Below are 25,325 nucleotides of genomic sequence, written 5' to 3'. Positions count from 1 at the left end.
ATATACTGTTTGATATATTATGAAGAATAAATATACCTAATATTTTACTACATGCAATATTGAATATATATGAAGATAATGCAATAAAAATAAATGAAAAGTTGTCTGAAAAACAATCTATAACCCAAGGAGTAAGACAGGGATGCCTCCAACACTTTTCAATATTTACATTAATGAAATATTAATACAGTGGAACACCTTAAACAATCAAGGTATAGAAATTTCCTGAAATAACAAAATAAATACGCTATTATTTGCAGATGATCAGGTAATAATATTAGATAAGGATGACAACTTACAAAGAGCGATATATAATTTAAACATTATAGTAGAACAGTTTGGAATGAAAATTTCCATAGATAAAACTAAAACAATGGCATTTTGTGGACAAACTTCAGTTAGAAGCAAAATAGTTATTAATAATAAAATAATAGAACAGATAAATACTTTCTTGGATGTGAAATATCATATGAAGGAGAAAAAGACAAAATTAAAAACTTCAAAATTTTTATAGATTATAAGCCTGATAAATAGAACACTCAACCCAAATTTAGTACAAAGATAAACACGCTTGAAAATATACAATACTTTACCAGTGCAAACATTATTATATGGCAGTGAAATTTGTGCAATAAACAAACAAGATGAACAAAAAATAAAAACAAGTGAAATGAGATTTATGAGAAGAACTGCAAAATATACATTATTAGATCAAAAAAGGAATGAAGACATTTTAAAAGAACTAAAAACAAAATCAATAGAAGAAAAACTAAACAGTTATAAGCGAAAATGGATTGAATATGTAAATCGAATGGCCAACATCTGACATCATAAACAAATACTAAAATATAAGCCAATTGGAAAGAGAAGGCATGGTAGACCTCAAAAAAGGATATTGGATGGATAATGAGACCGAAACAGACCAATATGGTCTATACCCGTAATTAGTGTTATGATGATGATGACTGAAAATATCTTCCAGCAATCAGAAGAATTTAAAGGAGTCAGCATAGGAGGCAGGAATATAACTTAAGATATGCGGATGATACAGTACTGCTAGCTGAAAATAAAAAAAAAAGATCTTCAAAACCTACTAGAAGAGATGCTGAAGCTAAGTGAAAAATATGGACTTAATTTCAACTTCAAAAAAAACTAAAACCATGTTGGTAACAAGAGAAAAAGAGAAAATACCCGATATAAATATTATAGATCAAAGGAAATACTTTAGATCAAGTAGAGAGATATATTTGGGTCAAATAATTATAGAGAATGAAAGGAAATATTAAGAAGAATAGAAATTGCTAGATCGACCTTCACTAGCACGAAAAACATTCCGAGCTCAAGGGAAATTCACATAAAAACAAGAATTAGGCTGTCCAAATGCCACGTATGGTCAACACTGCTATATGGAGCAGAGACCTGGACATTATCAAAATATTCCGAAAATAAACTAAAAGCCTTTGAGATGTGGATCCTTAGAAGAGTTCTTAGAGTTCCATGGACTGCCAAAAAAACTAATTTAGAAATATTAGAAATGATTGGAGAAGATAGAAATCTGTTGAAAACCATTAAGAAAAGGAAAACCACCTACCTCGGTCACAGGCATGAATCCCTACAAAAAACACTTCTACAAGGAAAAAGAAGAAGAGGAAGACAAAGAACAGATTGAATGAGGAATATTAAGGACTGGACCTTTTTGTCCTATGAAGAATGCAAAAGAGAAGCACAAAACCATACATGGTTGAAGCTCATGGTAGTCAACCTCCTGGAAGGAGATTCCAAACCAACTGTCAAATTTAATAAAATAAAAACAGACAAATTCAAAGTAGAAAAAGGAATCATTCAGGGTGCCTGCTTTCATCAGATTTATTTTATCTATCTAGAAGAAATATGCTAACCCATAGCCAAAGAATCGGGTCTACAAATAAACAGCACAAATATCAACCACATTAAATATGCAGATGATATTATTATTCTTACAGAATCTAGAGCATAATTGGAAAAGATAAAAATTTTAAATATAAATTGCAAAACTTTTGGAATGAAAATCAATCTAAGCAAAACAAAAACAATGAAAATAGGAAGAGATGAGGAAAAAATTTCAGTAAACTTAGAGAATTATACATTGGAACAGGTTAAGCAATTTTACATACCTTGGCAGTCTCATTACAGAAAATCAGAGCATTTGAAACAAAATACTTAAGAAAAGTAACTCTTAAAAGTAGCATTTGAAATAAAATACTTAAGAAAAGTAACAAAACACACACAAGTTAAAGAAAGTCAAACACGAATTAAACCATAAAGAAGATATCACATCTGATTCTTAAACAAGGATTACGATGGTTTGGATACCCCCAGATTATACTCCAGACAAAAAGAACACTTGGTTACACCTTTGAAGGAAAGGTCACAATTATTGAACTTCAGAGAGATGAAAGAAATGGCCAGATGTCAGATCCTTGCCATCTGGTTTCAATTTGCGATTCAAGCACAACATCTAACTCTGGTGATATAATTTTTTGGCTACGAGTGCCTCCTGATGGATCATACAGTGAGTAAAAGTGATATGAACTTCTGCACACCTCCACACTGCCCACAGAATTGTGTGAACCCTGTTCTGTTAGTCTCTCTGTGCACAGTCCACATTTGTGTGTGTGTCAGTAGAGAGAGTTGTCTGGCTGTATGAATTAACATGCAGTGGTTAGATCAGTGGTTCTCAAACTTTTTGAAGTCGGGCGCATTTAAAATCCTACAAATAATTGTAGGTGCATTATATACAAATTGCTGAGAAATATGTTATAATAATTAAGTCAAATATTACAGAAAAAAAAATAATATGAAATATTATAAAAAATATAACGATAAAAAAAAAATAAAATGAAACATACCTTAAGTTTATTCATTCTTGTTTTTATGAGAAACATGAGCCTGATGTGTCCTAGCGATTGCTTCAATGTTTGGCGATATATTTGAAAGGCAAACTCTCATTTCCTCGTCAATACATTGAAGAGTTCCTCTCTTTTTACACTTAATTGTGGTGAGGGTAGAAAATCCTAATTCACATAAATATGATGTTGAAAATTGTAGTAAAATGTTCAAAGCTTTTTTAGATATTGACACATATTCTTCTTTTATAGAAATCCAAAAGGTTTCAAGAGACAATTCCTTATGTTTAATCATCAATCCACGATCAGTGGATATAGCTTCTTCTTCTGTTAATGTTAAACCAAAATCACTTGAAGTTTCCATAAACGGGTTTTTAATCCAGTCGTATTGTTCAGAGTTAAGTGATGGAAAATAAGAACTCAATTTTTCTTCTAAACTTGTTAAATGTTCAACTATTATTGGAAGTGTTTCATTTATGCAAGCATTACTTACCAATGGAAACATTTCCAAATCATCTTCAACAGCTTTTCTTTTCCAAATCTGTAGTTTTCTCTGAAATGCTTTCATTTTGTCAGTGGATGTGAGAATATTTTCTTCTTTCCCTTGCATGCTAGTATTCAAAATATTGAGCTGCTGAAATATATCGGCCAAATACTGTAACCTGGCAATCCAAAATTCGCACCGAAGGAGGTTACAAAAATGTAATTGTTTCATCTCTTCAAAAAACACAAGAAGTTCTTGTCGTAGCTCGTGTACATGGGTAAGTACTTTCCCCCTTGACAGCCACCTCACCTCAGTGTGTAAAAGCAGCCATCTGTGTTGTGAATCCATATCGATACAAAGCTTTTCGATTAAACGCGATTTGACAGGTCTTGTTTTAATAAAGTTTACCATCTGAACAACTTGATCTAAAACTTCTCTTAATTTTTCTCCCAATGTTTTTGCCATCAATTCCTCCCTATGAAGAAAGCAGTGAGTTACGATAACATTCTCATTTTGTTTTTTTACAAAAGATGTAAGGCCCTTAACACAGCCTACCAGTGATGGAAGGGGCTCCATCTGTACAAATGCCTACACACGACTTCCATGTTAACTGCCATTTATCAAGATAGCTATTCAAAATGTTAAAAATGTCCTCACCTTTTATAGACACACTTAATTCTTTGCAGAAAAGAAACTGATTTACTATTTGATCTTCATTAATAAAATGGACGAATGCTAAGAGTTGCGCCTTGTTGGTAATGTCTGTTGACTCATCAACTTGCAATGCAAAATTTGAATACTGAAGTTTATTACTGCATACATTTTTCTCAATATCAGAAGACATTTCTATAATACGCCTGTGAATTGTATCGTTGGACAGAGGAATCTTGCTTATTTTCATTGCTGCTTCATTTCCTAGCATTGTCATGACCATTTTTTTCATGCAGGCAAAACACGTGACTCACCTAAAGTATGGTCTTTCATATTTTTTGCTATCAGTTCTGAGACTTGATAAGAAGCGATTTGAGCTTTATCAGAAACAGTCATTATACTTTTAAAAGAATTTGCCACTTTTGTTTGCTGTTCAGACAATCTCTTGAAAAAACTTATAGATTTATCTTGTAAATTAGAGTGTATAGTTTTAAAATGTTTACTCAATTTACTAGGAAGCAATGATTCATTTTACATCCACATACTAAACATAGCGTCAAAGGATCATCTTCACTTCCGGTCCAAGTGAAACCAAAGCTTAAATAACTTTCATTATATTTGCGAGTAGGCTGCGATTTTGCTTTCTTACTTGTACTTAACTTTTGCTCACTTCCAGAATCTGATTCTTCTTTTTGAGAAATCTATCCATTTTATTTGGGTGTATTTATCTGAAAATAAGTAATATGCACCTAACATCCACTTCCAACACTTTTAAAATGAGTAATATACACAACAAGAATAAACCATATTCTTGTTCTCTTTGCAAGAAAAACCGCTGCTAATTAACATAATAATGATGTGTTGACAAAAAGAGTGGTATATCCGTAATGAAAAGGTATAATAGAGTAACTATATTTATTTTTATATCTGGACACATATTTCTCTGGAATACCACAGGCCATACCCGGAATTCTTCTAGGGCGCACCCTTTGAGAACCACTGGGTTAGATTATGAGAACTGTGTAGCTGTAAGAACACTTCACAAGGTTGGTATGCAGCCACCTGTTATTTTTAACATGCTGAAACACTTGGGATCAATAAGAGTTTGTGTATTGGACTATTAACTGTTATAACAATACAGAAAATGTATCTAGCTACCAAAAAATAGGTCAACCATGCTATGTTAGAACACAACAGCTTGTGAGAGCTGTGAAGGCATTCCTCTACCATACATGTGAGAACTTAAAAGTGATTTTTGTGAGAGATGAACATTTTGCAGGAACAATGTCACATGTACTAACTGATGACCTGGAGTGAGAGCTTATTGTTGCCCTACTAGACACTTCCTAACAACACAACTTATGCAGAAAAAAGTGATAAAATCAGGCACTTCTCTGGCAGTATGTGAACAACAGACACTCAGATAATCTTTTTACAGTTGAGAAGATTTTCATTGAAGAGTCATTTAACCACCAAAACAATCAGGTGTGTACCCCAGATTGTTGTGCAGCATCTGCCATAGCACCCTGGATTCAGGGAGCTCATCACCCTGTGTCAGTGATGGTTTTGTGGGGTGACATATTGAGGGGGGAGGGTATCCAAGTTGTATTTCTGTGAGAATGAGGTCAAAACCTTTGCCAAAGTATATCAGATACTGTGCTGGAACCTGTGGTACAGTCCCTGAACAACACTTTGTTTCATGGTAAGCAGTGGAACTTCCAACAGAACTCAGTCCCTGCACACACAGTGAGGACCACACAGTGGTCCTCACTGTGTGTGTCACATTTGCCTCCAACCACACAGTGGTTGGAGGCAAATTGCCTGACCACATATCACCATCTTATTGGCCATCTGGAAGTCCCAACCTGAATCCATTGGACTTCAAATTGGTCGAAGCTTAAAAGAGTATTACTTAAATTAAGGGGATATTAAATCCCACATAGTTTTAAAACCGAATAAGAAACTCAAAGATTGGAATCAGAGATTTTTTGCGGAATATAGTAAACTATAAAGTATCGGCGAACACTAGCGTTAGCCAATGCAAGTGATCGTAGTACAATACTGGGCAGCTCGTTGCAAAGTTGGAGGAAGAAGTTCAAATCGCTATTCTTAGGTATTTTCCATAATGTAAAAACACATTACCTAGGAAATGTATGCTGTTATTACATTATGGAGGGAGGTCACTACCCAGACCGGTTTCAGCCTTTTTTGAGGCTTCATCAGTGAGTAGCATTTTTGAGGCTTCATCAGTGAGTAGCATTTTTGAGGCTTCATCAGTGAGTAGCATTTTTGAGGCTTCATCAGTGCTACTCACTGATGAAGCCTCAAAAAAGGCTGAAACCGGTCTGGGTAGTGACCTCCCTCCATAATGTAATAACAGCATACATTTCCTAGGTAATGTGTTTTTACATTATGGAAAATACCTAAGAATAGCGATCTGAACTTCTTCCTCCACCTTTGCAACGAGCTGCCCAGTATTGTACTACGTACTAGGATCACTTGCATTAGCTAACGCTAGTGTTCGCCGATACTTTATAGTTTACTATATTCGGCAAGAAACTCTCTGATTCCAATCTTTGAGTTTCTTATTCGGTTTTAAAACTATGTGGGATTTAATATCCCCTTAATTTAAGTAATGTTTTCATTGCCGAAATGAAGCTTATTAGCTCTTTATACTTAAGTAGCTTAAAAGAGTAGTCTGCAAGAAATAACACCCCCAGCAACACCAGCCTGAAGATGTATTTAGAGTTAATCCTAAGTTGATTTTACTATACCTAATCTAGATATAAATATTGTTACAACTTGAACAGCACATAAACCTTTCATCTATCAGTAAATCATTTAGAGCTTTCAGCATATATAAACTACATGTATAGCATGCATATAGCAGCACCCAATGTATGAAAGTCCCCCTTATGTCTTTGCACACATACACGCCTGGAGTCTGTGAGGCCATCAATATGTGGCCTCACAGACACATCAAACAGAAACACTGCAACTGTACTGGTGTATAAAGTAACATAAATTTGAAAGAAATGGAGCTAGCATTACATATATTAGACATACTTAAGAAAGCAAGTAGCCATCACACCAAACAATAACCACACACAAAATGTATTATTCTAACAGAAAACACAGGAGAGGGGAAGAGATGGGTACAGCCCATCATTAATTACCCACTAGATAGATATGAAGGATACTTTACAGAATGTTATGTCATCTTGGTCATTGCCCAGACAAACAAGGGCCATGTGATCTCTTGAAGACACCAGGAGAGATGATGAAAAATATAATGCTGATGACATTGATTTCTCAAGAATATAAAGATAATTTAAACATAAATTTTGGCTGAGAAATAGATTAATGAATTAATCACGAAATCAATAACTTGATCTATGAAACACCCAAGAAGCACTTTCTAATAGTACTAGAGTATTTGCTGGAATGCAAAAATCAGAATAGATATAGGAAGGAAGGAATTTTCTCCCCTTTTTGGCTAAGTTAGATTAGGAGAAACAAATAATAGGCACATGAAATTGATAGAATTTGCTTTACAGAATAATCTCTCCATAACCACCACACCTTTCCCATATAAAAGGTCATGAAAATGGACTTGGATCTCCCCAGATGAAAGAAACTAGAACTTGATTGATTATACTTATAAAAACTAAATATAAAACTTGTATAAATCTTACAAGAAATCGATCTTTCCCATGTGCTGACATTAGAAGTGACCATTATTTAGTCATAGCAACATTTAGGTTGAAATTTGATCAACTCAGATCACACACCACTGAAGAACCATTTAGAACAAATGTTGATTTTCTTCCTCTCAAAATTCCTGCTAACTCCCTTGATCCTGATGCAACTTACCAACAGTTTTCACAGTCATTGAAGTAGCTGAAAATATCCTAGGAAGAGAATGCTGTATCAATAAACTTTGGATTACCCCAAAAAATACCAGGCAAGGAATCAGTTCTTTTGGCATTCCAAGAGATAATGCCATAACAAAGATTTGATTCAAACAACTCAGCTGGATTGGACATATAAGTAGATGTCACAGCCTCCCAATGCAAGTCCTTGAAGGACTTATTCCAGGAATTCAATAAAGAGGAAGACCTAGAATAAATGGAATAGACAATATAAAAAATTGGACAAGTGCTTCATTTACAGAGCTGAAAGCGAAGTGCTGATGATGGACTGACTGGAAAATATTTGTGAGGAATATTTCCTGATATCAGCTCAATGTTCCTATTTTGGACTCTGGAAAGAAGAAACAAAAATCCCACAAAAAGAAACATACAAAAAAAAAATATTTATATTTTAAGTTTTAATTTAATTTAATTTTTTTACAATTGGATATGGTTATGCATACTACATATCCCTACAAGAAAAACAAGTATATAGCATGAATTAGCTTCATTTTTCATTGAAGCAATGAAATCCATATCCTCAATACAGATAGGCCCTTAGATAGATATTTTCTATGTTATGTTTTAATGAAAGAAATAGAGAATAACACGCTACTGGTATTATTATTATACTGCATCTCCATGGAGTCTGTAGACTCGACGTGAGAAATCCATACTATACATTACTCACATAATACCTGTTGTACTTTTCCTATCAGTGAATGAATTCAAATTCATTTCGTTGAAGCCCTCTTGACTTCCCCTGGCAACCCATTTCACTTATTCATTACTTACCACACAGTTAAACAGCTTCCGAATATGATGATCCTTTCTCTCATGTCTGCTCTTTTTATTTCTTTCAACTAAACTTTGTAACCCATCTCATCAGGAGAATCCAACTGGCCTGCACCATCTTTGTGACTTGCCACTAGATCCTGTCTGCCACCTCTTTATCAAGAGATCCAATCAACCAAATCTGTGTATAGTCAAGATGTAGCTATATCAAAGCCTTGAAGGGGGATAATAATCACCCTATCTCTACTTGTCAGCCTATTCTTGAACATCCAAGTGTTCCTTTAAGCTATCTTATGCACTTTTGCAGTCCTTTGAACTTTAGTTACCTGTCTAACATCACCTGCTTAATCCATAACCTCATCAATTTTCTGTAGCCCATTTTTATCAGTGTAATACACATCTTGTAATCTTTTCTTTACAAGGTATATAACCTTACTCTTTGCCACTTTAAATGGACAGCTTAATGGTCCTTTGCCCAGACAACAGTCTATTTAAGTTACCTGCAGTCTCTCTCTCTATGTCATTTTTATTAATTGCTGTCCTTTCCAGTTTGGCATTATCAGCAAACATCTAGTTATTCATCACCATTTCAAAAAAAAAAAAAAAAAAAAAAAAAATCATTCCCAGTATCATGAATGTACAGTAGCAGCAGTGGTCCAAGTAGAGGGCCCTATGCTACAGGACTTTGTATTTGGAAGCATATTATATTCCTACTTATTCTATTGAAGTCTGCTTTTTTCTAATAACTTAACCACCACCACTCCTAACTAAATTGGTTTATAATTTGTTACCTCTGTCTTAGAATATCATTTTTTAATGAAGAGCTATCTTGCCCTATTTTCATTGCCACAGGACCTTGCCAGAGCTGACTTTTAAAAAGCTTGGTCAAAGACATTCACTTCTCTTGCTCATTCTCATATGCACCAATATTCTCATGCATTCCCATGAATTTGTTTACATTGATATTTTGAAATATCCTAAACACCTCCAGTTCATCTGTTTCTATCATATTGGTTAAAGATATTTCTCCAGCTGGATGATACACCATTGTACAGTGATCACCGAGTAACTCAACTATTTCTTCTGCTTCTGTCATCTTTTTTGCCATCAGAATTCATTAATCATTTTTTCTTTTGCTCACCATATAGTGAAAGAACTCTTTTGGCAGGTCCTTTGGCTTGCTCAGCTAATTTTTTATTTCACCTTCCTTACCATATTAGTCACTCTTCATGCCTGTGCTTTGTACTTCTCATGTGCCTGCTAGTCACCTTCCCTTTATGTGTTCTCTGCACAACATTTTTTGCAGCTTCTGCTTAATGAAGATTCCACATAATTTAACTTCCTGGGTCTGGATATTCATTCTAACATTACTTCCTTCAGGTTTCCTCTCCTTGACCATTTCTCATGTGTTACTAATATTTGTCTTCAGTTATGCAGTTTAAACCATAGACACAGTAAAGTGGTTCCACATACTGGCCAACAGACGTGTTTGGCAGCTTCCTGATTAGCTAGTATATACTCTTGCTATCATCTGTACTGGTACATCGTGGTTGAAGGTAAGCTGAGTAGTATAGTATCCAGGATTGCTCTCAATGCTACATCATGACATGAAGACGGGTCTAAAATCTATTCTCCTCTCATTGCCTGTCCCCTCCTCTCTAAATTTACCCTAAACAACGCTACAGTGATAATAATTCAAATATAATGTGCCACTGCATTAAAAAAAAAAACTCCCTAAAATATCCTCCCCAAATTTTAGCCAACTCAAAAAAACCTAATCCCCCAAAATTTCCTCCTACATTCATTTCACTAGCATTCATACCATAAATAACTGAAATGATATGTTTATCACCACTCCAACAGTTATCACAACCTGACCTTTTTATTTTATAAAACCCCAGATTGCACTTCTCACCACTCTACTGCACAAATTGCACAGGTTACGCTTTGGGCAATTCTTTCTACCCCAAGGATGGCATATGTAATTTTATCCAGTCAGACATATCTTGTCAGAGCACGAAAAAATCTTGAATCTCCTCTTTTAAATCTTCTCCAACTCAGGGTGGCCTGGCCCCATTATCTATACTTGCTGGTTTCCATAAATTAAGGAACAAAGAGAAAAATTGCCATAACTTGTGGGGGGGGGGGTACATTAGGCAAAAACTGACACTGAGTCTGGTTATCGTATATGAGTGGTGCTGTTCAGGGGTATGTGAAAATGAACCACTGCATAAAAGCAGGCATTTTGGAGTAGTATTCAATTTTATGCCTGAAGTGGAAACAAGGCATTTCATGATAGCAGAATTCTTGAATATGGCTGCAAGATATCATTTAACCAATGTATTCAGAATTCAGATGTGTGAGCCATCATGCAGCTAGAGCCTGGCACAAGTCAGGCAGAGGTATCCAGATGGTTGCTTGTAAGCCATTCCCTGGTTCACAGACTGGAACTAATTCCATCAGGCACAAGCATTATCCTGGAGATGCAGTGAAGAAAGGCCATGGGCTGTAACTGCAGTGGGTGATCGATATCTCTGATTATCTGCTTGCTGAAACAGAAGTGCTATTCCAGATCAGCTACAATCTGACCTCACATCAGCTACAGGATATATTGGTATCTGCTTTCACTATATACAGATGGCTTCATGAAAGTGGTCCAGGCAGCCAATGGTTTGCATTACCTTACCTCCATATCAACTGGACCCAAGACCAGTGTGGGTTAGTATTGTTTACAAATACTAATGTGCTCCACAAAGTGAATCAGGTATGCTCTGCAATCGAAAACCACATGAATATGTGCTAATTTAATTAAATTCTATTCAGCCAAACCGACTTTTGTTTCTGTGCATTGTTCTATTGGAAAAAAAAAAGTTTGCCAGATGTTAATAAAAATTCAGCCAACCACAAGATCTTGGAAGGTCTTGCACAAGAACGAAATGAATCTTAACATTTCACGAAAATTGTCTAAAAAGACAACTCAGCACTCTCCACAAGACAACCTTCTCACTTCGGTATGAAGACTTTCCTAACCAGATACCTAGGATACTTAAGGTGAAAGTAGTGTGATGGTTTGGTGAAGCATCTTATCGGGTGGATGTGCCAACTTGTATGTACTTCCTAATGGAACATAAATGCTGTAATTTATAGAGATAAGGACCTGTACCTCTAGGTTTATTCGTATGTGGGTGCAATAGGGGTGACATTTATTCTACAAGATGATGGTGTTCATCCTCATTGAGTGATGCTCATGGAGCATTATCTTCAAGAAGAGGCTGTTGTATATATGGACTGCTCAGGCAGGTCTCTTCAATCTGACCTTAATCCTACTGTGCATATCTGGATACACTAGGTAGATGTGTTGCTGCTCTCACCCTTCCTCGAGGGAACTAGGAGGAGACCACATTCCTTATTGTGGTACTTTGATAATCTCATTTTAACCTTTTGTTTTTGATTATTATCTTCATGTACTTATTTGTTACTGAATCAAGCAATTTATGGGTGTTTTTTTTCATATCGTACATCATACTACTTTTCACTGAATTCCATAAAAATTCATCATACAGTTTTAAGATGGTGATTTTTCTCTTTCTTTCTTTCCCTTTATGGAAACCAGTGTATTATTTATCATTCTAATGTTCCCCTAATTTTCAACATCATTCACATGTTCAGAATAAAGGATATAGTAGACACCTAGTTTGGAAGTTTATTTTCCACTTTATAAGGACTATAATAAATTTAGTTTAATCCTTTATCCAAGTGTGAGCAAACAAAGTTTGCACCTGAAGTATCTTCAGGATTAATGCAACTCGTAGTAAAGGTGGACCAAGCTCTCATCACTTCTTGTCTCAGTGTCTCCCATAATGCAAAACACATCTCCTTGTGGACATGTATAATGCTACGCATTAAGGGAAGGGCTACTATCCAGACCGGTTTCGACCTTTATTGAGGTCTCGTCAGTGGGAGCCAGACCCAGAAGTGTTGATATTAAGGCAGAAGCAATGGAGAGGTCATATTTGCCTATACAAGTTGCCAAAATGTGTACCTTTTGGCACCAATGCATAGTATTATACATGCCCGCAAGGAGATGTGCTTTGCATTATAGGAAATACTGAGACAAGGAGTGATGAGTGCTTGGTCCACCTTTACTACGAGTTGCTTCAGTCCTGAAGATACTAAAGGCACAAACTTTGTTTGCTGACACTTGGATAAAGGGTTAAACTAAATTTATTATAGTCTAACCAAGTGGAAAATAAACTTCCAACATCTTTCTCTAAATCCAGAGTAATTTAATAATTAGATGGTACACCTTTTGGCAACTCATATATAGGTAAATATGACCTCTCCATTGCTTCTTCCTTAGTATCACCACTTCTGGGTCTGGCTTCCACTGATGAGACCTATATAAAGGTCGAAATCAGTCTGGGTAGCAGCCCTTCTCTTAATGCATAGCATTATACATATCCGCAAGGAGATGTGCTTTGCATTATGGGAGATACTGAGATAAGGAGTGATGAGAGCTTGGTCCACCTTTACTACGAGTTGCCTCAGTCCTGAAGATACTTCAGGCGCAAACTTTATTTGTTCACACTTGGATAAAGGATTAAACTAAATTTATTATTCATCTGGTTTGGTTTTTCATTTCTACTGTGTAAGCCAGACCAGGAGTTTTGATAGTTACCATAAGTAATGGCCTAAAACAAACAATTCATCTTCCAACCAGAATTGCCAGCAATCCTCTCCACTCGTTTAATCTTAGTTTAATCAGGTACAAAGTTGAGGTTGCCTCTTTCTAGTTCCTCAGACCACAGTCAGTCTTGTACAAGGTTCATTTCTTTAAGATGTATGTGGTAGACAGCATTTATAGTGAAGAATTGATGGAGACACAAGCACGCGTGTTGGCATAATTACTTTACTTATAATTAAGAAAATAACTCTCGATGTTGACCTCTATTAAGGTCATCATCAGGAAAACATACATATGTATACAATACGTTACATTACACTACACAAAAGGAAGATAGATAAATCTAAATTCTTTGTTAATCATTTACACTAGCCTGACCTCTGTTGGGGAAAAATTATACTTTAAAAATAATAATAATAGATAAAATACGTGGGCTGTTCAATAAGTAATAAGACTAATTTTGCTGTGGCGAAACCACTCATCACAATATTAATTTCTGTGGAATAAAGAAATGTTGCTTATGTATTAACAAAAGAGGTTGATAGATGGCATATACGAGCTGATGTGCCAGAGTGTTACGTGACTAAATGCAAGTGCTCATTGGCGCGTCTACAAGGTGCGACCAGTCTTCGAAATGGACGCATCCTTGGAACAGCGTTATGCGATTAAATTTTGTGTGCGTTTGCAAAAATCAGCATCGGACACTTTTAACATGATATGTGAAGCTTTCCACGATGAAGCAATGTGGAGGGCAAGTGTTTTTCGCTGGCATAAAACTTTTAAGGAAGGAAGGCAAAATGTGGAAGATCTTGAACGTGAGGGAAGACCTTCAATGTCCATCACAGAGACAATGATCAACACAGCAGCGATTATCATCAAGCACGTCAAAAGGAAGCGTCCATTGCTGAACAATGGCTTCTTATTGCATCAAGATAATGTAAGGCCACATATTGCTGGTTGTGTAGTGGACGTTTTGCAGAAGAACAACACAGATATCCTGCCACACCCTCCATACAGTCCTGATCTCGCACCGTGCGCTTTCTGGCTGTTTCCTCAGCTCAAGAAACCACTAAGAGGCAGCCATTTCGAAAGCAACAAAGCATGTGTAAAAGCTGCGGAGGCTGTTTTGAAAGAACTCTCAAAAAATGGACTCTCACATGTGTTTAAGAAGCGGACACAATGTTGGACAAATGCATCGCATCTCACAGTAGTTACTTCAAAAAAGACCATGTAAATGATGACGATTAAAGGCAATCTGTTTTCTGTATAAATATAGTCTTATTACTTATTGAACAGCCTACGTATTGCAGGAATGAATTTGTAAATATACAAATTCCTGCAATGTACCTGACGGGATGTACACGATATGATAGTACTACATGAAAAATTTACATCATTACTAATTTCCTATCTACAATTTTCCTCCAAATCAGTCTGCTACTTGTCAAGACTCCAACATTATCAGATCTTATATTTCTTTCATCTAAGGCACATTGTACCGTATCAATCCACTTATATCTTGGTCTTCCTCTGGGTATTTTTCCTGCCAACCTGGCAGAGAACACATGTTTTGCTAATCTTTCCGTGCCCATTATGTTTAAGTGACCGTACCACCTGAGATTAGTTCTGCTAACACATTCCTCGATGCTGACAATGTTAAGTTCTTTCCTAGTATCTTCATTTTTAATATGATATTGCCATTGATGATATTTGTTCACACCTCTAATCTTTCTCAGGACTCTCATATCTGCAGTCTCTAGTCTCTGGTCAAGTGTTTTACTTCTTACCCAGCTCTCAGATCCATAAGTTAAAACTGATTTCAACACTGTTTTGTATACAGCTAATTTAGTGTTCTGACCATACCAGCTTTGTTGATTCTGTTGTCTATTTCCATATTTAATTTACCATCTTCAGTACAAATCGTGCCTAAGTAGCTGAAATGTTTTACTTGTTCCACAGGTTCCCCATTCACAACACAGTTGACATTTTCAACAAAAAAAAATAAAATAAAATAAAAAATAAATCACCTAACGCCTTTTTATTCCCGTATATGGGAGTAGGCGAGGCCATTTAGCCCTATCTAACTTTTGGAGACTGAGTGGGCAGTTCAATCTCCACTGGTACCAATCAGAGACAGATGGCCCAAGGCTATCACTAATTAAGCGGTACACAGTGAAGAGAGAGACGGCTCAAATGTGCCGCCATCTCGTGGTCCCTATCCCTAACACAATATATTTAATGTCTGAAATAATGTGGGTTCGACGGTCGATTTACTTGAGTTTACGGGACGAAAAACCTGAGTTTCCGGGAGGAAAAACCCGCTTGCCCGTGCCAGAGATCGACTAACTCGGGAACCGGTTGAAAAAAGGCTTAGAAAAATTTCCTCTAGTCGCCGACTAGACTCGAAACCAAGTCTTCCCTCGTGCGGCCAAGTGCCGTGGTGTGCAACCGCCACATCCACTGAGCTACACAGGCTCCATTTTAAACAATTCTACCTATTTTCATTGTCTTTGTCTTTTTAATGATGACCTTCATACCATATCTATTACAATAGTTATTCAATTTAGTCAGGGAATCTTGCAAACTTGTAGCAGATTTATTTAGAAGTATAACATCATCAGCATAGAGCAAAGAGCTGACATTAACATCTCCAATTTTGATATCAGGTTTAATACCACTTTCCTTCATAATGTGATTTAGATAGATAATGAATAACAGTGGAGATAATGTACATCCTTGTCTGACAGCAGATTTAACATTAAACCATCTTCCTGTACTTCCTTCAAATCTAACTGATAACTTACAACTCAAATAAAGACTAAGTATTGCTTGATATAATGCCCCATTGACACCATATAACTGTAGCATTTTGAATAGCTTCTCTCTTGGCACCTTGTCATATGCCTTTTCCAGATCTACAAATCTTAAATATGGAGCTTTGTTATATTCCCACGATTTCTCAACTATTTCTCATAAAGTGAAGATCTGATTCTGACAACCTCAATTCGGTTTGTATCCAGATTGTTCTTCAACAAGCTTTCTTCTAAAATCCTTCTCAACTGTTTCTCTAGTATACTTGCATAAATCTTACTAGGAACACTCAGTAGAGAAATATTTCTGTACTGAGTTCAGTTTTATTTCCCTTTATATATATCTGCTCCAATCATCGGGAATTTGCACCTCTGTTCAGGCTTTCTGAACTATGCAGTGCAGACACTGTAAGACTTTTATACCACCATACTTCGGCATTTTTGGTTGAATATCATCTACTCCTGCTGCCTTTCCACATTTCAAGCCTTTGATGGCTTTTTTTCCTTCAAGTGTGGATTTGTATTCCTCACTATATGCCTGTTGAGTGTTTTTTTACCACTGTACTATCACTGCTTGTTTCATTTAACAATTTTTCGAAGTAATTACTCCATACTTAAAGGATATCTTTTTCTCCCATTTTCATGTCACCTTTATCATCTCTAACACCTCTTAACTCTTTCCTCCATTTCTAAGCTTCTTCAACAACCTCAAAAATATTTTGCCACCTCCTTGATGTTTATTTTCTATCTTCTTGCCAAAGTCCTCCCATGACTTTTGTTTAGCTAGTTTTACAAAGTGCTTAGCTTTCTTACATTTGTCTCTGTATTCTCTAAGAGCACAAGCTGATTTATTTTCCAGGAACTTTTGATATTCTTTCTTCTTTTCCTTCACTGCCTCTTTAAGTTCCTGTGTCCACATAGAGTTCTGATTTTTTATCCTTGCAGACAACCTCACCACATGGCTCTCTGGCTGAATCAATCAGAATTTTCTTCAAGGTTTGCCTCTGAATCTCTAATGTTTCGTTCCTGTTCTCAAACTCTTTCATTTTTTTCTTGAATAATCTTTGTGTATTTTAGTCTACAGTTCACATTTGAGAGCTGCTCGACTTTTATATGCTTTAAAACTTTCTTATATATCATTCAACTTCTTTTCTATATGAAATTCAATTTTATCCTGCTCAAGACTAAATAGTGATCACTTTCAAGTTCATATCCTCTGTACACTCTGATGTCCTGCAACAGGCAGAAAACAGCACTATCAACAATAACACAGTCAATAAGACTTTTCTTATTCCTTGTCTCTTCTCTCCATGTGAATTTGTGCACATTTTTATGTTGGAACATGGTGTTAGTAATACCCAGTCCAAGACCTGAGCACAAATCCAACAGATATTTGCCATTATTATTAGCTTTGCTCTTTTCTCCAAATTTTCCCAAAATATTTTTGTATGTCTGACAATCGTTTCCTACTCTGCTGTTTAGATCCCCAACAAGGACCAACTTTTCATTTTTCATTGTGTCAGTTGCTTGCTTTCTCTAACGACTCAAAAAATTCCTCCACTTCTACCTTAGTAGAACCTTCTGTGGGACAATAGGCACAAATAAGTCTCATTGTCCAGTTACCCATTCTGATATTTGCCCACATCACTGTACTTGAGACTGCCAGCCATTCAAGAAGATTAGCCTCATATTTAGTGTTGAATACTATGGCTACTCCTTCTTTTCCTTGATTGTTATTGCCTGAATATAACATTTTGTATTTATTGTTCAAAAAGATCTCACTAGTTTTTGTCTTTTTTTTGTTTCAGTCACCCCTATTATGTCGATCTGGTACATATCAGTATACTAATATATAGATAATTACAAAAAAAAAAACTACCGTAAATTATTGCGTATAATTCGAAAAATTTATGATAAAAAATACTAGTTAAAGTTAGGGGTTTGCATTATATGCAGATCCTAAAAAATCTAACGTCTTATTAGACTTGCACACACAATATATACTATCTAATGCCTATGCAACCAAATCTACTTCACCCACTTGCATTTGGCGACCTAGCACGCATTGTATCTGCGCATAAATGTGCGCTCCGTCGCCGAATGATAGAGCACAGTGAGGTATATCGGTTTAATCAGAGTTCATTTTAAATATTATTCATTAAACAAACCTAGCCTGAAAATGAGCCAACAGAAACGTAAACGTTCATCTTTTGAAGCAGGATTTAAATTGCGTGTTTGCAGAAGAACATAATAACAGTGTTGCTATGAGAGAATTTGGTGTAGCAGAGAGTAATAGAGACTAATAAGCAGAGACTTTGGCGTAAGCAAAAAGACTGTCTTGAAAAAATCCCCAAAACGAAACGTGCCTGTTGTGGAGATGTAGCATCCTTTCCGGAACTCGAAGAACTAAATGAATGGATTTTGACGCAGCGACAAGATGGCATTATAGTAACAAGAAATACAATTCGTTTTTGAGCGCTATTAAATAATTTTATTTAATAATGAAAATGTGGTACAGTTACAAAATAAATTACCAAGTATGAAGTAAGGCCTAAAGTTTCACTCACCACAATAATAAATGCTCGATGTGCCCTCCACCTGCTGCACAGACATCAAATTTTTAAAATCGGGATATTCTTTTTGAAACACCCTGTATATTCCTGACTGCTTGTCTGGTAAGTGTTTTTTTTACCACTGTGCTGTCATCACTGTTTGTTTCATTTAGCAATTTTTTGAAGTAATTACTCCATACCTCAAGGATATCTTTTTCTCCAGTTTTCATATCACCTTTATCATCTCTAATTCCTTTTACAGCACTCTTTACTTCATTTCTGAGATTCTTCAACAACCTCCAGAATATCCTGCCACCTTCTTGATATTTATTTTCTCTGTTCTTACCAAAGTTCTCCCATGACGTTTGTTTAGCTAGTTTTACACAATGCTTAGCTTTCTTACATTTGTCTCTCTAATCTCTAAGAGACCAAATGACTTATTTGTCAGGAACTTTTGATATACTTTCTTCTTTTGTTTCACTGCCTCTTTAACTTACTGTGTCCACCATGGAGTTCTGATTTTTCTATCCTTGCAGACAACCTCACCACATGCCTCTCTGGCTGAATCAGATAGTATTTTCTTCAGGGCTTGTCACAGACTCTCCAAGGTTTGGTTCCTGTTTTCAAACTCTTTAATTTTTTCTTGAATGATGCTTGTACATTTTAATCTGTAGTTCATATGAGAGCTGCTCAACTTTTATTTGCTTTAAAATTTTCTTAAATATTCTTCTTTATTTTGTTAATTTATATTTTTGTATATAAGCCTGAGTAGCTCAGTCGGTATTGAAGAAGCGCTTTGGTTTTAAAGACCTGGGTTCGAATTTTGTCCATGACATGAGTAACCTTTGTTTGGTCTCTTTTGACTAAAGATGAGTTAGCCGATCTCATACAGAGGTAGAGGGTTTTTTCTCCTGGAAACTTGGGTTTTTTTGTCCCTCAGAGCAGGCAAAACAAACCGACCAGTAGAACACATGCAATTTACAGACAAGAATTAGGCATATGGGTAACTGCCTAATCCTACGGTTAGGAAATCCAAGGATACTTGGGATGCCTGTTAGAGCCATTGATGGAATGGAAATATTTTTGTATGTATTTTATCTATTATTATATTTTTTTAAAGTATAATTTTTTTCCCTCTAAAGGTCAGGTTAGAGTACACGATCAATAAAGCATTTAGATTTATTCTACTTTTGTGTAGTGTAATGTAGCTTGTGTTCTGTTCACATATATGTTTTCCTGACACTCTGGGACTTTTACTCCTCCTTTCATTGTCTGTCTACTGTTTCCTCTCTCCAGAGATTAGACATCAAGTACTGAATTTCATAGAACTGTGGTGAAATATTCCAAGAAAAAAAGAAAAGAAAAAAATCTCAAGTGGCTTGTGATTTTCTGAACATCTCTTAGATACTTGAAAGTCTTGTCCTGATTCTATATCTTCAGTTATATTTAAGGGATGTATTCCTGATCTAACATCTGTCCTTTGTTATTTCTACATCCCTGTTATACTCATCTGGTATCTATCCATTGTACAGCACTTCAGCCTATTCAAAAAAAAAAAGAGGAAATAAATATTTGCTATCAACCTATTATTCTCAGCTTGGTGCTTTATAAAGCTATTAAAAAGGTAATTATCAGTTAATTTCTTTTTCACTCAGAGAAAGGCAATATTAATCAATGACTACTAGCATGGATTTTACCATTCAAGATTTATGGTAGATCTTCTCAGGTCATTCATTACAAGTAATGGTGGTGAATCGTGTTCTCTCTCTCTCTCTCTCTCTTTCCAGATTCTTCTAATAAAGCACATGTTCCTCACAGCTCTGTGATATCACTCACCATCTTTCTCATATCTTCTTCTTGAGTATTCTGCAATTGAGCAGGTTCTTCTTTTAGGAGCAAAAACTTTTCTTCCACTCTTTCTTAAGTTCCGAGCCTTTTCTTTCAAGGTTGTGTACCTGTCTCCGTTCAGCATGTCATCTCTAACATTTTTTTTTTGTTTTCCTTACTCTTCCTGGGTCTTTTTCCATCTATTTTTCCTTCAATGGCATTCTCTGATGACTCCATTCCCTCTCAGAATATGTCCAGTTTCACTTGATTCTTTTTATCCTCCTTAACAGACTTCTTTTTTTTTTCTTCTACTCTTTTTAAGACCTCTTCATTAGTTACTTTATCTGTCCATTTGATTTTTTCCATCCTTCTCCAAATCCACATCTCAAAGCTTTCCAAAATCTTAATTTCTTCTTTCTTCAGATTCCAAGTTTCAGCTACATAGAGGGCAACACTCCACACATAACATTTTATTAGTCTTTTCTTTAGGTTTCTATCCATTTTACTTCTGAATAAATTCCTGGTGTACAATATATGTCTCTCACCATGGCACTTTGTCCCATATATAGTGAAATAATTAGCCTTCTGTCTTTCCAATCTATACCAATCTTTTCCATTACTTCCATCATCTTATCCCATTTTATGAAGTCAAAAGCTTTTTCAAAATCTATATAACAGATATTAACTTCTTTATTCACTTCCAGACTTCTTTCACTTATTATTCTTAAGTCCAATTGCATCTATTGTTCCCCTACCCTTCCTGAAACCAAACTGATCTTCTGTAAGAAATTCTTCTACTTTAGATGCAATTCTTTGTGTTAAGATTCTCATAAGTATTTTTGATGTATGGGAAATGAGGCTTATTGTTCTAAAATCCTTTCAGTTCACTGCATTACTTTTCTTTGGTATAGGTATAAATATTAAGGTCATAAAATCTTTCGTTAGTTCTCCTTTGTTATAAATTAAATTTATTAGTTTGGTTATTTCTTCAGTTCCTTTCTTCTGAAGTTGTTTCAGGAATTCTGCAGGTATTTCATCTATTCCTTCTGCCTTTCCACATTTTAGTTCTTTAAGGCCATTTCTACTTCTGTCTTCAAAATCTCTGGGCCCAGATCATCTTCATTTACCTTCTTTATATCTTCTAATGACAACTCATTTGGTCTGATTTCCTTGTCATATAGATCTTCAATATATTCCTTCCATCTTATTAGGATTTTATCTTCTTCAGTTATGAATTCTCCATTCTTATTTTCTGTGCCTCTAGCTCGAATTCCGTTTCTCTTGTGATTCATGCTTCTTGCTTTTTCATATAAAAGATCATACCTTCCTGCTCTCTCATAATTTTCCATTTCTTCACATTGTTTTTTAAGCCAATCTTCTCTACTTCTTTCTGCTTACCTTCTCAATTTGTCATTCAGGGTTCTATATTGTATTTTCCCTTCTGGGGTGTCTTTATTTTTCCATTTTCTTCTTTCTTCCATTAGAGAAATCATCTCATTAGTTATCCAAGTTTTTTTTTTGTATTCTTTGAGCTCTTAGATATCCAATTTCTTCTTCTGCAATCTTCTTTATTTTCTCTTTAACTTGTTCCCATTTCTTTTCTGGATCTTTAGTTTTGACAAAACTTGTTTCCTCTAATTCTTTCTCCAATCTGTTTCCAAATTCCTTGGTATTTTTTAATTTCTCTAAGTTCCATTTTTTCCTTTTCATAGCTTCTTTTATTTTCTTTAGTTCACATTTATTTCTATGAATAGTAGGTTGTAGTTAGAGTAAATATCAGTGGTTAGAGTTTTTTTACACTATTTTTTTGTGTACACTATTCTTGTATCTTTGCTTTACTATAACATAATCAATTTGATACCTTTCCATATCTCCTGGTTTTTTCCATGTGTATAGTCTTCTCTTAGATTTTTTAAATCATTTTAAATCATATATATAAATGATTTTTCTCTCACTGACCTCAAACCCTATCTATATATTTTTGCTGATGATAACACTCTCCATTCCTTTCCTGCTCATATCCTTATCAAACATTACAGTACTCAAGTGCCTAGTGTTCTAAACACTGATTTCTACATGATTCTTCAGTAGGATGTCGACAACCCAACCTGTCTCTCTTTCTGGGTCAGCCATAAGGCTGATCCAAAGAAAAGAGTATTGTAGCCTGTAGCTCCCCTGGGGTGTCACATCAGTGGATTCATCTATTGTAACCTCTACCCACACATCACCATTTTGTTGTGAAGTCTGCAACCTCTTGTGTGCATAAGTTTGTGTGTGTGTGGGGGGGTATTTATTTATTTATTTTTTCCTCAAAGATGTGAGACCTCTTTCTCTTTCATGCCTGGCAGAATCCCTAATAACTGATCCAACCTTTCACTTAAAAAAAAAAGAAAAGCTTCTTCCTCCCTTACCTAAAGCTGCTACATGATGTTTTTCATAGTGTTATGTATTCAACAATTTCACAGTGTTATGTATTTATTATTATTATTGAAAGTTTATTTTTCACTTGGTTAGAGTATAATAAAATTAGTTTAATCCTTTATCCAGGTGTGAGCAAACAAAGTTTGCACCTGAAAGTATCTTCAGGACTGGGGTAAGGTGGTACAACACCAGGCAACTCGTTGCAAAGGTGGAGCAAGCTACCAACACTCCCATCGGATGGGAGTGTTGGTAGCTTGCAGGACTGGGGTAAGGTATTGTACCACCTTACCCCAGTCCTGAAGATACTTTCAGGTGCAAACTTTGTTTGCTCACACTTGGATAAAGGATTAAACTAATTTTATTATATTATTATTATTGTTTTTTTAGGAAGAATTCTTGCATGGGTATCCACCTCTCATTAATTTATTCTTATGGAGCAGTCTGCCTCTTTCGTCTTTTTTTTATGAAGAAGACAAAATAAAAAATATTTTATGTGATATTACTCAGGATTTATCGCAAGCTCTGACAAGTGAAATCACTTTACCAAGTTTTCAGAAAACAGTAAGTGATATTTTACTCTTTAACTTCAAAATTACCCATTGCTGTGACATTACTTTTAGGTATTTATTAAAGTTATTAATGTTGAAGTTAAAAAAATGATAATTTTAAAAAATTAAAATTATAATTTTAATTTTTTTAAATTTTTCTTTACTTCATGTAACTGGAGATTTGAAGCACTAGTCCTCCTGTTAGTTTTATGCGCCAGCCATTCAATAGTTCAGTAACAATCTACTCTTAGAAGAACAAAATGGTTTCAGACATCGAAGATCATGCATAGACAATATTTATATGATAAAACAAATTATTGAAAATAGAAGAGAATTTACTTTAGAGACTCATATGGCCTTTATATATTAAGAGAAAGCTTTGATAAAATACCCAGAGAAAAACTATGGAATATAATGAAAAAGCAAGGATATTCATTACGTTTGGTACAAGCTATACAAAATTTATATAAAGATACATAAAAACAGTTACAGTTTGGTAATAAATTAACAGAAGAGATTGAAATAAATCAGGGTGTCAGACAGGAATGTAGCTTATCTCCAACTCTATTCAATATATATATTGATCAGATTATTAAAAAATGGAAAACAACAATAAAACAAAGTATCCAGTTAACCAGAAGAACTCTTATTAATACAATGCTGCATGCAGATGATCAGATTATATTACAATGAAGATGACCTTCAAAATCAGTTTATGAATTAAGCAAAATAAGCCAACGATGCAATTTTAAAGTTTTCACAAAAGAAAACAAAATGGCATTTAAAGATCAGGATCATGTTAGCTCATATTAGATCATGATCAGAATCTTCTATTAATATTCTCCCAGCTGTCACGTTTTCTTAAAAACTTCCTAAAAATAAAATTCTCTGGTTGCATTTCTCAAATTTCCATTCTCTCTCTCTCTCCTTGTTTTCTCATTACCCAGGGTGGCAAACACTCTCTCTCTGTCAGCTGTCAATCACCCATCAATCTCCTCAGTGAGCATGCTCACTTCATGTAAATTGCAGGCAAGAAGTTAGGTAGTGATGGCTGACACTGTCTTCATTAGCATTAAGAGAATATCTTCACAAAAGATATCTCATCACTTAATAATTGTGAATCGCAATGAAGAAAATTGAAATCAAAAATTGAAATTACGACTATCAAAATTTAGTAAGTACATCAATTTCAAATGCTTAAGTCTTTTGACTCTATGGAGGTTTTATAATAATAATAATAATAACAACAACAACAGACACATCACAAGTACCACACATATATTATGAAAGCAAAACTAATAATATAGAGAAACAATTGTAAAAGTATTCATAATTTTAAATTATGAGTATTTTTACAGTTGCATTGAAAGAGAGGTTCCAATGGAACAAAGATTGTGGGCTCTATTGGTTAGTTTTAATAATGCCATATTGTTGGCATTATTAAGTTTGTGAATGTTTCTGCCTGTGTGAGTGAGTTTCCTGTATGCAGTGATGGAAAGGTTACCATTCAGTATATGCAACTAAGGTGTCTAATTACTCCTTAGAATCAAGTGACTGAGATGAAATATTGCAAGAATTAAAATAGTTTTAAATAAATTATAAATAAATAAATAGTTTTAATTGAATTAGTTTTTTAATTCTTTCCCAGTGCTATACATATTCTGTTTAATCTCCATTAAACAGAATATGCATTAAGCCATTAAGACATAAGCCTTAACACACTTTATGGTGCAGTCTGTCTGTCTGTAGACAGCTTA

The 25,325-nt window shown here is 35.1% G+C and overlaps 1 protein-coding gene across 1 annotated transcript in view; it reads left to right on the top strand.

The window, feature by feature from the left end:
* The window catches only part of LOC150110585 (FIGNL1-interacting regulator of recombination and mitosis-like), a 390,780-nt gene that overhangs the window by 308,923 nt on the left and 56,532 nt on the right, over positions 1 to 25,325 (top strand). The window contains exon 16 of the mRNA XM_090399827.1: positions 23,408 to 23,581. Within this exon, the coding sequence (XP_090255953.1) occupies positions 23,408 to 23,581 (174 nt within the window). The remainder of the gene's footprint in view (positions 1 to 23,407; positions 23,582 to 25,325) is intronic.

Source organism: Typopeltis vanoorti, chromosome 1 (genome assembly GCF_054136105.1).
Source record: "Typopeltis vanoorti isolate ZY-2024b chromosome 1, IOZ_Tvanoo_1.0, whole genome shotgun sequence".
NCBI classification, from domain to species: Eukaryota; Metazoa; Arthropoda; class Arachnida; order Uropygi; family Thelyphonidae; genus Typopeltis; species Typopeltis vanoorti.
This window is presented reverse-complemented; position numbering and strand designations above follow the sequence as displayed.